Source organism: Echiichthys vipera, assembly GCF_963691815.1.
Source record: "Echiichthys vipera genome assembly, chromosome: 13".
In the NCBI taxonomy this organism is placed as follows: Eukaryota; Metazoa; Chordata; class Actinopteri; order Perciformes; family Trachinidae; genus Echiichthys; species Echiichthys vipera.
The window spans coordinates 18,539,866-18,555,498 of NC_139838.1; the positions used below are offsets into that span (position 1 = coordinate 18,539,866).

Consider the following 15,633-nt stretch of genomic DNA (forward strand, 5'->3'; position numbering starts at 1 on the left):
GCTGTGTCCACAATCGTAGGGCTACAACCCTGTTTGTCTTTCGTTCAGCCTGTATGTGTCTCCTGTTGATCAGCCTGTCTCTGTCTGTCCGTCTGTAAGCCGTTTCATTTGTCTGTGGAGTAATGGACGATGGACATGACGATGACGTCTGCAACAGTCTTGAGACCTTGCTTGTCTTGAACCTGTCTATCTCCTTGTGTGTCTAGCAGTTTGTCTTAATACCATCTGTCTTTCTGTCTCCACAGATTTGTGTTAGTGTGTGCACCTGTCATCTTTTCTGTCCATCATTCATCCTGTCATTTTCTCTCTAACCTTTCTAACTGTCCCTGCGTTAGTCCATCTCTCAGTGGGTAGACAGGTAGTGTTCCTGCTAAATGTGCTTTAGTGCCAGAGCCTTCTCTGTTTCTCAAAGTCTTTTTCTTTGTTAGTCCATCAGAGTCCTCTGTATCCATTCAGCGTCTTCTTCTTCAGAATCCATTTAAATTCACAGGATCGGAAAAATGTTTCCTCAGGGCCATATTCTGTCTGATCCGATACATTATGTAGAGGGAAGGCTGACCTCTCTCAGTAGTTGATTTCAGGTTAGACAGGCTCTGATTGGCTGTGTTAGGATTTTAAGATCTCATCTTTTCTCTTGACAACTCCCTTGCTCTGCTCTCAGTTCAGTCAGGGGTTGCCTCCCTCTCCTCGGCCTCCTCTCTTATCCATTGGATGCGAAGGAGCAGTTTATCCATTAGATGAGTCAGTCTCCTCTCATCTGTTCTTTTAGTGCTATCTCCCCTTTAGACGCAATTTTGTTTAGCTTTGCTATAATCCCAGTTCAGTTAGGATTAAAGCTCCATCTCCTGGGCTGCCTTTATCCCTTTCTTCGGAATAAGTCTCTTTTCAAAGCAACTTTTGCTACTGTCTGCTAGCATTAGTCGTTTTAGAGTCTACTTTTATAGAAAAAGACAACAGACTGGTAATACCAGCCCCTGGTTGTCATGGAGACAGGAGAGTGTCCTGTCTGGTTGCTAGGGTGTTGGAGGTCATTTTAGAAATAGGCTCCTATTCACAAATAGTCAATCTGGTTAATTGATGGTCTGCTAGTGACAGTGTCTTTTACTGTCAGTTTTCAACACAGATTTTTAGAAACTGTTGATGTTGTTTCACAGTGTCTTCTGTGGAATCCCAACTCATGTCACACTTTTCCATCTGTGGCTATTTTGCTCCTGTGTTCTTAACAATGAGGATTTTTTTCAGCCCATTTTCGTAGTGCAGCTTATCTCCATGATGTATAACCACGGGCAGAGCACCGATGATGTACTCTCCCTCTCACCAGGCACGGACTAAAAGTCACAGAGCTGAGAGTGGGTCCTGCTCTCCAAAACTCTGTGTGAAATATAAAAACTCAGCATTGGGTTAGGGTGACATATCATGATAACCGACAAGCAGGGCCTAATCATCACTACTGGTATTAGAGACAGTGAGTGGGGTTAAATAAGAGGTTAAAGTATAATGGCTGTGTCTGGTTGAGAGTCAAATTATAAACTGACCAGCTGCGTCTTTGGGCTGGAGATGAATAATATATATAGTTTTCTGTTGGGTTGCATCCTTTTCTGTGAGTTCACGCTGGCTGTGTTGCATCCGTCAAAGATAGCAGACATGTTTGTGTCGTTAGTTGTTTAAATTTCATCTGTGGGTAGAAAATGCTGCAAATGAAAGTAGCCAACGCTCGGTTTTGGTTTCAAGTGGACAGTTTTCTCTCTGCTTGGGGAGCTTAGATTTCTGAACTGGGACTGAAGGTCTTTTGTAATCAATGTATAGACCATGCTGCAGACAGTGTTGAGGTTTGTCGAGGCATACGGCTTTCCCCTGCACAGCCTTGCACCAATTGTGGTCCCATTAGATATCTGAGTCATTCAGTTCAAGTGAGGCTAATCAATCCTCAGACCATAGTGCAGACAGTATTAAGATTCGGATCGAATCTAACAGCCTTTCCCTCCACAGCCTTGGCGTTGGTGTTGTACATGGGATTCTCAAAGGCAGCCTGGCCATTGTTGTTTTCATGGACTGAGCAGCCTGTGTACTGTGTTTTTGGCGTGGTTCTGTGGAAACACAAAACAACAGTAAAGATAATATAAATACACTAAAGTGATAAAATGATTATTGCCTATTAATATTAACATAACATAACATAACCAGTGGACAATAGTGAATACAGCCTTGGGAGTAGAGGCATAGTAAACAAGCTTTAAGAAGGATTAGAGCGAGTGCTTTTTCAGGAAGCCTAGTGAGATTCCAATCAGCCCATCCAAAACTAATTCCTTCAGCAAGCCTTTTCTTGAGATATTAACAGCAGAACAGAAGTTATTTGAATAGATGTTAACAATGCCAACACCAGTCTACTGTGTTTAAATCATATCTCGGAAAATTCCAATTTAACACCTCCTAAACAGAATTGTTTTGCCGCACAGTTTGCGATAGACGACTTAACTGTCTCTTAGCACCTCAACAACCACACCACTGATGCAGCTACTGTTTTCATGAATCAGACAGCCTCTTAAAAGTTTAGCTTTGAAAATGTTTTGTATGACAATAATGAAAAACGGAGGTGAAGTAACAATGCAGTGACGGGAACGCATTATTATCTACTGTTGAAATTGAACAGATATCACTTAAAAGGGATATAGTTTTTTTTGGCAGATACCTTTGTTTGTAGAGATAGAAGCCAAAGCCAGTGAATATTAGAGCGAAGAAAGGCACCAGAATAGCGATGGCCACAGAACTGCTGTTGGTACCTAGCTGAGGTGGTGGTGAGTTCTGACTCTCTGACATATTAAGACCTGTGACATAAAAGGAAATCCATTGTCAGTCAACACAATTAGATTGGATAACACAATACAAGGAGAGTGATTACTTTAACATTATTTAAAAAGAAAAAAAAAATCATTTTTTTTACTCTTGGTCCACGTTTATAATAAAGTATTCCTAATAAAGGTGCTCTTAATATTGTTAGTAGTTTTAGTACTACTGTACAGTATGTATGATTGACAGCTGAAGAAGAGATGCTGGTTACTGACAGCCTATACAGCATTGGCATTTCTCTCCAAAGCAGCTGCAAGTTACCAGTGGATGCTGTAGGATAACATTTTTTACAGGTTGTCTATGGACTGGAGGAGTTGTCAGATCAGGTTAAATTTGCTGTTATCCCCAAAATATTCTTATATTTTATTTTTTTGGTTTTTGGCCAGTCCGTTTCTGCTTCACTGCAGACCAGTTACTGATAACTTAGAGTGAGGTACTGCTTTCAACTCCATTTGATGGAGATGGTAGCCATATTTGGGGGCAGGTTGATGGAGTTCAATCTTTGTAACACATCTTCAAGTCTGAATAACAGCTTTTGCTCCAGGTGAGACTGTGTCCACTGCCAGGCTAACTCAGCGTGAGCAATAAAATCACTGGTGCCAGCAAAGAGAAGCTCCGTGATCACTTTCTACTCTACTGAGCTTCTTGCAACATCATCACATTTGTCCAATTGTGATTTATAGTCCAGTTTCACTTTTGTGATGACGTTATTTAACCTAAGAGAGAAATTACCCAGTCTTTGCAGTCCAAACTGTCCATAGTCTTTTCCCTGAATGAAACCCTGGAATACGTAACTAGAACCATCAGGTTCTGCTGATACCTGGAGAGGAAAAGAGGAGATGACAAAGAAACCATGAAAATATGAAACACATATAGTCATAGGAGAGGGACAACAGTTGGTTGCATTTTGTTCTTGTGGCAACACGGCAATCTGTTCACAGACATATTTCTGAATTATGATTAAAATATTGTTTAAATATTTCACTGACAATTACCACTGACTTTGCCAAAAACCCTATGCCAATATATAGAGCAGTGAGACGTTTCACTCTGACTGACCTGAATTTGTTTCTTAAAATTCCCAGCACTGTAGTAGAATGCCTTTACAAAATGAGGTTAGTACACTAAAACGATTTGACTTGTATTTTTGATTAACTACAATAAGAAGCATATCTAATGTGACATTTTGTTTTAAGCCCCTCTAAATGAACATAGCTCAGATGAATCTAATTAAGTTGATTGCTCTGTATCCACTGAGACTTACAAATCCATCCATGGTCCAAGAGTCATCGATGATTTTGGCTGGAGAGATGGCTGAATCTTTGAGCTGGTCACCCTGGTTAGCGTAGTTCACCTGGTACATCAGTAGCAACAGCCTGGCCTCAGAAGCCTTATACACACCTGGAAAAAAACAGGATAAACAACTGAGTGAAACACATCAGAATACAATGCCTGGGTAATTACAGATTCAGATTTCACAGCATGTGTTCCTTTCTCCCCTGGTCCACAACAAAAAGCATATATCATGTCCAATAGGAAATTGTAAAGAAAAAAAAAGAAATCTAAATGTAGCAGTAAAATCAAAGAAACAAACACTTATTAATGAAAAAAATCTAGGTGGAACAGGGAGATAGCGAAATTGTGGCAGCGTGTTCCGACAAAAAGTAACTAAGTGTCGATCGAGAAATAGATCAAATGTACTGTAATTTCCCCTCTGGGTATAGCCAGGCTAGATGTTTCCCCAAGCCTCCCTGTCTTTATGATCAGTTAGGTTGAACTTGTCTTCACTCAGGCTTCATACTTAACGCACTGACCTAAGATTAATATTGTCGTCTCATTTTACTCTTGGAAAGAAAGCAACTATGTGTCTTTCTAACAAATGATGTAGTATTCCTAAGTACAATGCTTAGGTAAGGAATACTTAACATCTTCAGAGGAGAACATTCAAGTTTTATGCAGCTGGGCCCTGGCCTTTTGGTGCCAGTTGGAGCTGTAATTTATCTACAGTAAAGCTGCTCCTTTAAGTCAGAAGATGCATGTTAAAAGTGTGATAGCTGAATGGTTTTGTGATATGGTGTTTGTGCTCTCCATTAACTCAAGGAACCAATTCTAGCTTCAACATGATTTATGTTTTAATGGGGTCTTAACCCCCTGCTGACGCTGTTGCAGGAACTTGGGAGCTCTCTGCCTGAATAATAAATGCATGTGTGAGTTTGGGGAGAAATACAGTAACAACATTAAAAAGAAGCTTGGTAGCTCTAGGAAAGTGGTGAAATCTATTAAAAAACAGAAGAAATTATTCGAAGAGTCTTGGTAAATGGAGCTGATGGTAGGAGCTCCATAGTATACAGAATAGTATAAATCAGGGTGTACATATACAGTACCACTATGACACGTCCTGTCATATAAAATCACATACAGTATTCTGCACTGAATATACTTGCCTGGTTCCTGACCTTAGAATCTGCTCATCTGAGTTGACTGATTTGTCTTTCATTGTGACATGAAACTGTGGTTTATTGTTTAAAAACACAGACAAGCTAATGAGCACTGCTGGAGGACTAATGATTAGCCAATCAGCGCCATTGTCGGGACTAACACTGTTGTCAAGATGTGTGTTTATATCACCAAGGTGTGGGGATAAATTGTTTTGAGCGTTGCAACCTCCATTAAATGAGTCAATTCTATATCAGAATCTGATAACATTTGAGACAATCTAGCCACACGTTATTTTACCCCTATTCATGTGAGCAAATCACTTAAATGGATGATTAGCAGGCTTAGATATGAAGTCTCTTGTGATTGGTTAGAGAAAATTGAAACCCCTCCCTCATGGAAATCAGTTAGAGTGTTGGCAATGTCGGACTGAAGATGGAAACGTAGTGTAACTAGTTGAAAATTCTGTCTGATATCAGGGTACGGATATACAGTATGCAGGGTATCATTAATTGTCCATATTAAAACATGCCTGATAGGAGCAGTTCCATGTTGCCATTGCTCAGGGAAACGTTGACTCTCCCTGTTGTGGAGTTGAAGCTGGTGATGCTCAGTGTCATGGGCTGTTTCCTCCCACGGTAATTATAGGAACCTTTCCATATATAGTTAGGAGCGAAGACGTCATCTGGAACTGCAGAAGAGAAGATAATAGAGGAGATTTGATTAGAACAGAATATATCAGAACTGGATACAATCAGAAACAGAATAACATGGAACAGCACAGAATCAAACAGAAACAAACAGAACATTGGAATTGAACAAAAAGGATGCAATCAAACAGAATCAAATAGAGCACATGCAAACAAAACAGGTTAGAAGAGAACAGAAAAAAAATGTAATACAATTGAATTGAACAGAAGAGGATAGACCAGAGGAGAATATATTAGAAAATAATAGAACTGGATCAAACAAAATAACATGGAATAGAATCAAATGGAAATTAGATCAAGATGGTTTTTTTTATAGCCAACACTGCTAGACATTATAACTCAGAGCAGTCTTGTCAAAACTAAAAGTATTGATTGGTTGAACAGAACTCTTCACTTATACCAGACGATAAAATGCATGAGCACATTATGCATGGTTTAATCTCAGAGGGCTAGCAGTTGAATCTCTTAATCAAATAAACACGTTGCAGAAAAATACACATAGGATCACATTTTGACTCTTCTTTTCTCATGTGGCTAACTGGCATTACACACAGTAAATATTTAAATACACAGCAGTTCAGGTTGCCTATAATCCTGTATCCATATGTGGTAAGAAACACAAATTAATGCCTGGCTTTAGGCAGTATCTTTCATTAGATTTAACGATTGCATCCTGCCTTGATAATTACAGGAATATGTCCATACTGTAGCTATAGGAACTCTTTCATGTGAAGACTTATTAGATTTCAATACAGTAGGACAGATCACAACAGAACAGATCTGAAAAATAGAAACCTGAACAAAACGGTAGCACAGGTAAAAGGAGAATATCCCCTTAGATAATTCGCTTTTCTATGTGTAGTGAGGAAAAATGTATTATTTACAACTATGATAGAAGGCAGTATAATAAAACAACACGAGAACAACACTGGGGAGCAGATTGTATAGTGTAGTGAACAGGACCGGAGCAGACTTTATTGAACTAAAGAAGACAGACCAAACTAAACCAAACCAAAATAGAACAGATAAGAAAAGTCAAGAATAGACAAAGAATGACAGGACTGTACAAGCCTGGATTAGAAAATACTGTAATAGAACTGACCGTTTAGTTTGGGGCTGGGAGTTCCTGTTGCTGGTTTCACAGGTTTCTTCTTCTCTCCAGCTACACACACACACACACACACACACACACACACGCACGCACGCACGCACGCACGCACGCACACGCACACGCACACACGCACACGCACATACACACGCACACACACACACACAAAAGTGAGACAAAAAGTGGACAAATAATGTCCCATTAAAACGGGATAAAAGTCACTTAGTATAACCAAATGTCCAAATCAGAATGCAGTGTTGGTCACTATTAGTCACATATGCATCAAATGAGCGAGTGTGTTAAAAAGGCTTACCCAAAATAGGCCTCTTAAATGGTTATTTGTAGGCAATGCAAATAGAGTTCAAGACCAATAATTGTGGCACATATTGGGTCCTTTTAAAAGTGGCCTTAAGACACTTTGGATTTGACCATTCAGAGCGGCTTCTTTCATCAGTTCAAGATGCAGCCATTGTTGCCAACAAGTAAAGACAAGCAGGGGAGAGGGTATTTGCCCTAGGATCTCAAATTGGATCCGAGCGTGCTCTAATTTTCAAGGCTACTTCGGGGCAAAAGGGTGACAGCCTTCGAGAAACAATGTTTCCTTGCACAAAAATAGGTCCACACCTTCATCTGCTCCCATTTCTTGATGAATAAAAACACTAGCTCAAACATTTTTAATGTTCCAAAACAAATACACAAAGTGCACTCAGGGGATGTACACCTCGCTATTTACAATAGTGTTGATGGAAGTTTCTGTGACAGAACAGAACAGCTACGAAATAGACCTTGTGGTGAGATTATTTTGTCTAAAACTGTTTCCAAGGTCGGGAAGGCACTTTCAACCTCCACTTTCAAGCTAACGTAGACAAAGTCCTTAAAGTGCTCAGAAAAGTGTAAATTTACACATCTACAATTCCATTTGCAGCTGGGCAAACTCCATTTGCTGATACGATTTGAAGCTCCAGGAAAGCTACTAAGAAGACACTATGGTGACTTTTTTTGGCAAGTACTGATGTAGTTTAAATACTCCCTTATGGTGGGTATTCTATGGGAGTGTATATGAGGTAAAGTAAGGGGTCAATTGGTCACAATCCCTGCAATGGCTAACATATTCATTACAAGAAGACACTAGAATAAAACAAAACAACAACATATACATAGGCCCAACACAAACAACATACAGATCATCCCACAAACGTATAATAAGAGATAGAACCTAGAATATTTAAGCCTTTATTTTACTAAAGGGTTTTTTTGTCTTGAAAGATGAAACTATGCACACATTTTGATTACTTGATGATCACATAGAATAATAGGGAGGCACCAATGTATCAGCTGAACATTGGTATCAACCTACAGTACAGTATACTTGCCTTGCTAACTGCCATCGGCAAATAAGATGACATTCACTAGTGCAGTGGTCGATGTTCATCTGCTGTGTTGCATCTATTGTGCATTGGCTAAATGTGTTAAAAGGTTAAAAACGGCTTTTGAAGCAGTTATTTAAAACAAAAAAATGTATATATAGTATAGTGTAATGAAAATAGTGAATTACCTTAGAAAAGTTCAGTTACTTTTTAAAATGAAGCTTTATTTGTTTCACTGGCACAAAAGGACCAATAAATAAGAAAAGGAACAAAACAAACAAAGCAAAAAAATCCTCATTATTGGCAATCAGCCACATTGTTATTTGAAACATCAGCATTGGCCCAGAATGTCACAATTGATGAATCCCTATAGAATACCCTAACAGGTATCTGTTAGCCAGGTCACAGTTTAAGCTTAACAAAATGAGTCTGTCATTGATGGTGCAAGAGATGAATGATGATGAATACATCACCTCACCTGAAAGGACCTGGCCAGGTCAATTTAATGAAGGATGAAACACCATAGGATAATGTTTTATCTTTTCTCTTTTTTATTGTTTATCGGGGCTGGCAGACCAGCAACCTGCCCTTTCAGGAAATCTCACCCTACTCCAGATGGCCAGTATGTCCAACATTACGCCCTGACAAAGACACTCAATACTCTACCTTTTCACTTACTTCAATTTTCTGGACAAGGTCTTAAAATCAAATGCACTACATAGATATAAAGATATAACATTCAAATAAAGAAATGTTTTTTTGTTTTACCTCGACATATAGGCATCTTTCCTGTCCATGTGCCATCATTCTTGCAGACTCGGTGCTCCGAACCTCCCGCCAGGAAGTAGCCATGCTGACAGCTGTACACCAAGGTGTAGCCAAAACCAGGCAGATCCATCCCCACCACGTCCACATGGAGCGGGCTCTCTGGCTGCTTACAGGCATGGGCTGGAGGGGAGACAATACATTTGTGCACTGGCGTTAGAGTCTGACGGGCAGAGGATGGACGGGCGATATGTTGACAAAATGATAGGATGTATGTTTCCTACGTATGCACTCAGGTTGTGCTCCGCTCCACGTCAGATCAGGCTGGCAGGTTCGAGAGGAAGAGCCCTGAATCAAATGTCCTGGCTGACACTGAAAAGAAACCACGTTCCCCACCTGTAGAGAGAGAGTGTGGCATAAAAGCACAACACACAGAGACATGCACACACAGAAATTAGGACTTAATATCACAGATACTGATACATAGATCTTAATTCAACACCCTCATCAGGTTCAGAGGACAGGTTAGGATGTTTTCAATGTGCACATGACACACAGTGATTAAGTTGAAAGAAACTGTCTGTGATAATCACTCCTCGTGTCCACACAGGCAAACACAATTGCACTGTAAGAAATAGGGAAAACTCTTTGTTCTCTGCACAAATGGATTCCCATGTTCAGCCGAAGCTAATATGAGATTTCAGTTGTTTGAATTAGTCAAGTGAAATGGTTATCTTCCAATGTTTCGGTCTTTTAAGTGACATTGCCTCTTTGTCTCAAGTGTTTCCTTGCTGAGCAGCAGTGGAGGGGCAATAAACCCAACACATGACTGCCTGATGGAGATGCCCACTTGATCTGACCAACTCACGGAGCTGAAGCCTCATATTATTTCTGAGTGAACTTTGGAATGCATTTTTGCACATAAGAGAAGTCAGCAAAGGATGGGACAGCAACCAATATGAGCCACCTACACTAATTTTCAAAAGTCATACATGTTATTCCTATGGTCTAAGACAGTCCAAAAATTAGAGTGCTAAATCTCGAATTTGTGATGTCAAGTTTAAAGTGTGGAGCTGCTCCATAGAGGATGACTTAGGAAATGTAATATAAATAACACTGAACGCACCCAGGGGAATGCTCTGATTATATGGGGACATTTTATGGTTCAGGGATGAGGACACTACAATAGAATAAAGCTCATTTGTGAATAAAGGAAAAGAAAACAAACATTCTGTGAGTCCACAAAATCAGTATTAATTCATTGTCTGTCGTAGCCTGAAAATCCAGACCCACATTAATCCAGATGTAGGGTCTGGCAAAGAGCAATAGAACTTCTCAATTCAAGGGGCAGCACCAACGCATGCATTTCAGAATACCACTGCAAGCGATTGGATAGCACTATGACCATCTACAACCAATCAGAACGATGAACAAGGGGACGTATTTAGCCAACTTCAACAGCGCATCACTGTTGGCAATGGTTACACCTGCCCATAACAGACAGTATTATTTGATTGCTGAGTTGTGATTTTCTGACATAGTTAATAAGCTCCAATGGTGCGTGCCAAGAGGCAGCGGCAGAGCAAATTGAAATTTGCCAGTGGAGTAACTGGATTTCCAGGGTATATGGAGCTCCAGACTTTATACTTGATCACATCACAAGTTTAAGACTTACTTCTCTGGTTTCTGGCTTTGAGAGAGAGTAGCTCATGTTCATAGTATTGATTGATGTTTCCTTGGGCAATGGAAATAATATATTGGAATTCTTAATTTAGGTGGAAAGTAATGTAAAGTATTACAATCATGAATAGGAGATATGTTGACAATGTAATCAAAAGTTCACAAATTTGTGTTGCATAAGGCCATTCTGGGAAACAAGACTGCTACTAGCAATTATTTTCATAATTGATACATGTGCTAAATAACTTCCCTACTAATCAAGACTGACATATCTAAATGTTGACATCTTTAAATGTCTTGTTTTCTTTGTTTCGTCTTCTGTCTCTCTACTCCTCTTTCTTTCCTTGTAATTACAACGATTGTTAAGCTGCATTGTACCTATCAAAGGAGCCACAATGGCAGCGTCTATATTAGTCAGTTAATTAACTACTTAGGTAGGAAGGTATATAGTTAGTTTGTCAGTACAGATCGTTTACCTTGAAACCATAGGTCCGGTTTAGGGAGCCGTAGCGTGGTGTTCCCGGGTTGTCACAGCTGGTTTTGGTTGGTTCTGAAAAAAAAGTGTGAAAGTAATTACACACACAACCTAAAAGAAAGATAAATTAACAGTAGCACTATATGTCGTCTCTCAACTCTTCTTTCCTCTCCTCTGTTGTCATGGTAACAACAGGACACATATTCCAGCAGGACAGCAGGGGGCAGTATTGCTTTATCAAAAAACGAAGCAGGGCCAGCTCTGAGAGTGTGTTTTGAGAGGGTGTGTGAGCGGCAGGAACATCAGCATGTAAAGCACATCCTGACGCAGAGCTCGATTCAATACAGCTTCCGAAATGACAGATTCACTCTCCTCTCTCTCTCTCTCTCTCTCTCTCAAGCTCTCGCTCTCTCTCTCTCTCTCTCTCTCTCTCTCTCTCTCTCTCTCTCTCTCTCCCTCTCTCTCTAACCGCCTCCTCTATCCCTCTCTCTGCTTTCTCCCTCTTTCTCTAACTGCCCTCTTCCTCTCTTTCTATCTTTCCATGTCAGTGTATCTCTCTCTCTGCCCACCCCACTCCACCCCCTTCGTCCGTCTTATTTAAAGAGCAGGCTGCTTCAGCTCAAAACTCATTCTGCTTCAGTCACATCGTAATACACATCACACGCTAACATCCGACTGCAATCACACTATAATAAATCACCCAAGTACACACACACACACACACACACACACACACACACACACACACACACACACAACCCAATACTGAACATTACAACATCACTGTACTTTTATCATAGAGAGAAAACAGAGACGTTTGTGTGTATGCTCATGTTTGTTTCATAGTCTCAGTCTTAGATAATTTCCTTCAGGAGCTTCTTGTACTTCTCAGTAGTTATAGATTAAGTCTTTACATCAGCGAAGTACAGTAACACTTCAGAGGGAGCCTTCTATTTTTAGATTGTGTATTTCACAAGGAACATTCAACTTAATAGCAGCTGCAAAGTTCTTTAAGCATGCCTTATCTAGTGCTATGAAGGAACAAAGAGTCAAGTGTCTGTTCGCATTACAAAAGCTCTCATTTATTTCAATTCATTGCCGTCCTTGATGTTTAAGCACCTGCTCTGAATCAGACATGTGAAGTGGTGCTCTAAACATCACATGTGGTGTTTGATTGACCCATTGGGACCAGTCGTAATTTGTGCTGAATATCCCTTCACATTTTATTCTTAATCTCTGGATAGCAGCAGCTTCTTTGAAGTTAGATGTCGATGCCCATTTCTCGAAGCCTTTTGCTAAATACTGTTTAGTTACTGCGTGTACTCGTGTCTCGCTTATGAGCATGCACATTGTGTGTAATTTCTCTTTTAAGACCTTTACAAAGATGTAAATATAAACATTCCAAAACAGTCCTAGTTTGGAATGGAATTCCATTGCTAGGCAACAGCCTTGGTCCTTAGTAACTTCCTGTAAGCTGATGTCATTCACTAACACTTCTGCAGGAAATAAACTAGGACTGTTTTGGAATGTTTGTGTTTACAAGTTTGAAAAGGTCCATAGATCCCTTCCCAGGTTATTTCCTGTTGCAGTGTATGTGAATGATATCAACTGATAGGACGTTAACAAGGACCCAGGCTGTTGCCTAGGAATTCTATTGAAATGGTCTACGAAATCCCTGAGCCCAAAATAGATATAACTCATATATGAATTATATCTATGAGTTTAGTAGAGCAAGTACATTGTGTTTATATATTGGATTGTATTACTTCAAGGAAAGAATCACAATATGTTTCTGAACTTTATTTCTGAAGTATAATGGATTTCTGAATGATCAGCTCCACCACCTAGATTTGAGATGAACGTTCAGTAGTTATATAACCGTTAGTGTTCACTGAACATGGCAGCCATGTCATTGTGGCGACTGGAGCGTCTCAGCTGCCAATGAGTGGCTCTTTCCTCTGCTAAACTATTTTTACATCGCACCCAGTCTGTTTTTGTTGGAGAAGCTCAAGCCACTGAGGCGTGAAGCCCAGCTGTGGATGTATACAAATGCCTGTATTTATTACCAATAATTAATTGATTAATTCATTCATTAATATCTAAAGATGCATGCCATTGGCATTCACTGCATGTACATACAGAACTGATGTAACCTAACCTCTTGAGTCTGTGGTCCAGGATTGCCACGTAGTGTTTTCCTAGAACTATTCAAGAAACACAGATACCATATATAGGATGACCAGGTGCACATCATTTATATCCGTTGTTCTGCGTTCCACATACTGAGACAATGTTCCGCATTTCAATTGGCTCGAGTTTATAAAAATCAAACCACTGCGGGACAGAAGCTTTCCCAAATGTTGGCTTATATCCAATGGCTGTGAAGAAAGCAGGGAAGGCTGTCATCACAGGGCTGTTTGACGTCAATCAAACTGCACACCTGTGGGTCAAGTGCACTGACTTTGCTATACTACGGCCAACAGTGAAATTTGTTAGTCAACACAAGGTCACAAGCTATGCAGATTTAGGGAGAATATATATCCTAACCTGTAAACTTCATCGTCTTTTATGTTGTATGTTATATGTTGAATCAACCGGGGTACAAAACATAAAGATTATGAGCCAAGGGGCAGAATAGAAATGCTTTTTTTTAGATTGACATTGTATCAGCAGTGGCAGAATGCCCACATAAACATAGTCTTTCTCCCACATTTGGTTTGTTGGTCACTAATCAAGTCGATCATAAATGAGCTATGAACATTTATTCACAAACATGTTGTCAAAACGACTCCAAACTAAGTGGGAAAAGTGCAAAATAATTGGAGTCACTGCACTTTAGAAACTCTTTCAGTGAACATGACGCAACCACATCAGCTGTGACAGAAAAGCAGTTAAAACCTGAATTAAAACAGTTTGTCTGAGTTACCATATTACATTTTTTAAAATTCTGCATCCACAATTTTAGTTGAAGCTAAGGCTAATGACGTAGCTGCTTGTAATGTTAACTTAAACTGTATTTAAAAGTTGGAATAATGACTGTATGTGAAATGCAAGACTTCTAAGACATATAGTATATGAGGGAAGAAGTGGAGACAGAGTTGCCAATTTGGAAATAATACTTTCACGAACATCAGTGGAATCCTTTAAGGCTTGTCCTCCCACGGCACCTTATTTTTCATTTACATGATTGTCTCAAATGAGCCTCCAGTCTATATTCAATATTATTCCAATACGCCTGTGTAACTTTAACTTTGAAAGAACAGTAGTTGTTCTGCATGGCAATCCCATGAGTAAATTATAATGTGGCCATCAAGGATTTCCATGACCATTAGGCAGGGGAACATCAGACACCAGTCCAGGCTCCCTGATGAGCCACAAACCAGTCATAATAAACTGGCTGGCTAGCATAAACTAAATAAGATAATAACACAGACAGATATTCAGTCAGGAAAGTAAACACATTCAAAACAATATTAATCAAAAGAAACCATGTACAGAAATAGGACAATATTAAAAACAATTCTGTAAAACTAGGCTTTGATACTTCTTTTACCTCCTGAGAAATATCACCCAATAGTCCGGGGGCCCTCTTGAACTAACCATACTGCCTTTTCATTTGGACCCAGACTTTAACACCCTTGCCTCAGGATACCAGGCTTTGCTGCAGCTGATGTGAGGGTAAATGATTGATGATATAGTCAGGAACTATTAAAAAGCAATGAGTCAAATATTAAATACAGTTTTAGTCGAGGTTAAAAGCCTTGGTGCTGTATTTTTAAATAGTTTGAGACTTAGTTGAACAGTGTTATACTTGGGAAACTTTCTTAACTTGTGAATTAATTCAGAAAAAACACGGTCTGACTTGCATAATTTAAGATGGTTGAGTAAGACCTACAGTATGGCTCTGGGTTTTAAATCTCAATACATTTTCGGTACTGACCAAAATGTATTTGGCACTCCAAGTATTGAAAATAATCAAGACACAACTGTAAGTATCCCAATTTGAACCAGAAACCCTGATCTCAGTGCTCTGATAAAGGCAGAGTAAAACACCCAGTAGTGATAATAAGTAGACAGGTTCTGCTACTAAGTGGTCTAGCTTAGTAGAAAGAACGGTTTTAACATTAGAGTTTCCACAGTTACTCCGGTTATTGACGTCCATCATCTGACATTACCTGGGGATAGATTCTGTAAGCTGTTTTGTTGACTTGCCTCTTAGTGAAATGCTCTCTTGTAAGCATTGAT

General features: G+C 39.6%; 1 protein-coding gene across 1 annotated transcript in view; it reads right to left on the bottom strand.

The window, feature by feature from the left end:
• Nucleotides 1–1,927: 1,927 nt before the first annotated feature.
• Nucleotides 1,928–15,633, bottom strand: part of LOC310956123 (CUB and sushi domain-containing protein 3-like) — a gene marked incomplete at both ends in the record, with an annotated part of 334,390 nt that continues 320,684 nt past the window's right edge. The window contains 9 exons of the mRNA XM_083926253.1: nucleotides 1,928–2,087; nucleotides 2,690–2,825; nucleotides 3,580–3,667; nucleotides 4,112–4,248; nucleotides 5,816–5,974; nucleotides 7,096–7,155; nucleotides 9,237–9,416; nucleotides 9,518–9,629; nucleotides 11,390–11,463. Of these exons, the coding sequence (XP_083782379.1) occupies nucleotides 1,928–2,087; nucleotides 2,690–2,825; nucleotides 3,580–3,667; nucleotides 4,112–4,248; nucleotides 5,816–5,974; nucleotides 7,096–7,155; nucleotides 9,237–9,416; nucleotides 9,518–9,629; nucleotides 11,390–11,463 (1,106 nt within the window). The remainder of the gene's footprint in view (nucleotides 2,088–2,689; nucleotides 2,826–3,579; nucleotides 3,668–4,111; nucleotides 4,249–5,815; nucleotides 5,975–7,095; nucleotides 7,156–9,236; nucleotides 9,417–9,517; nucleotides 9,630–11,389; nucleotides 11,464–15,633) is intronic.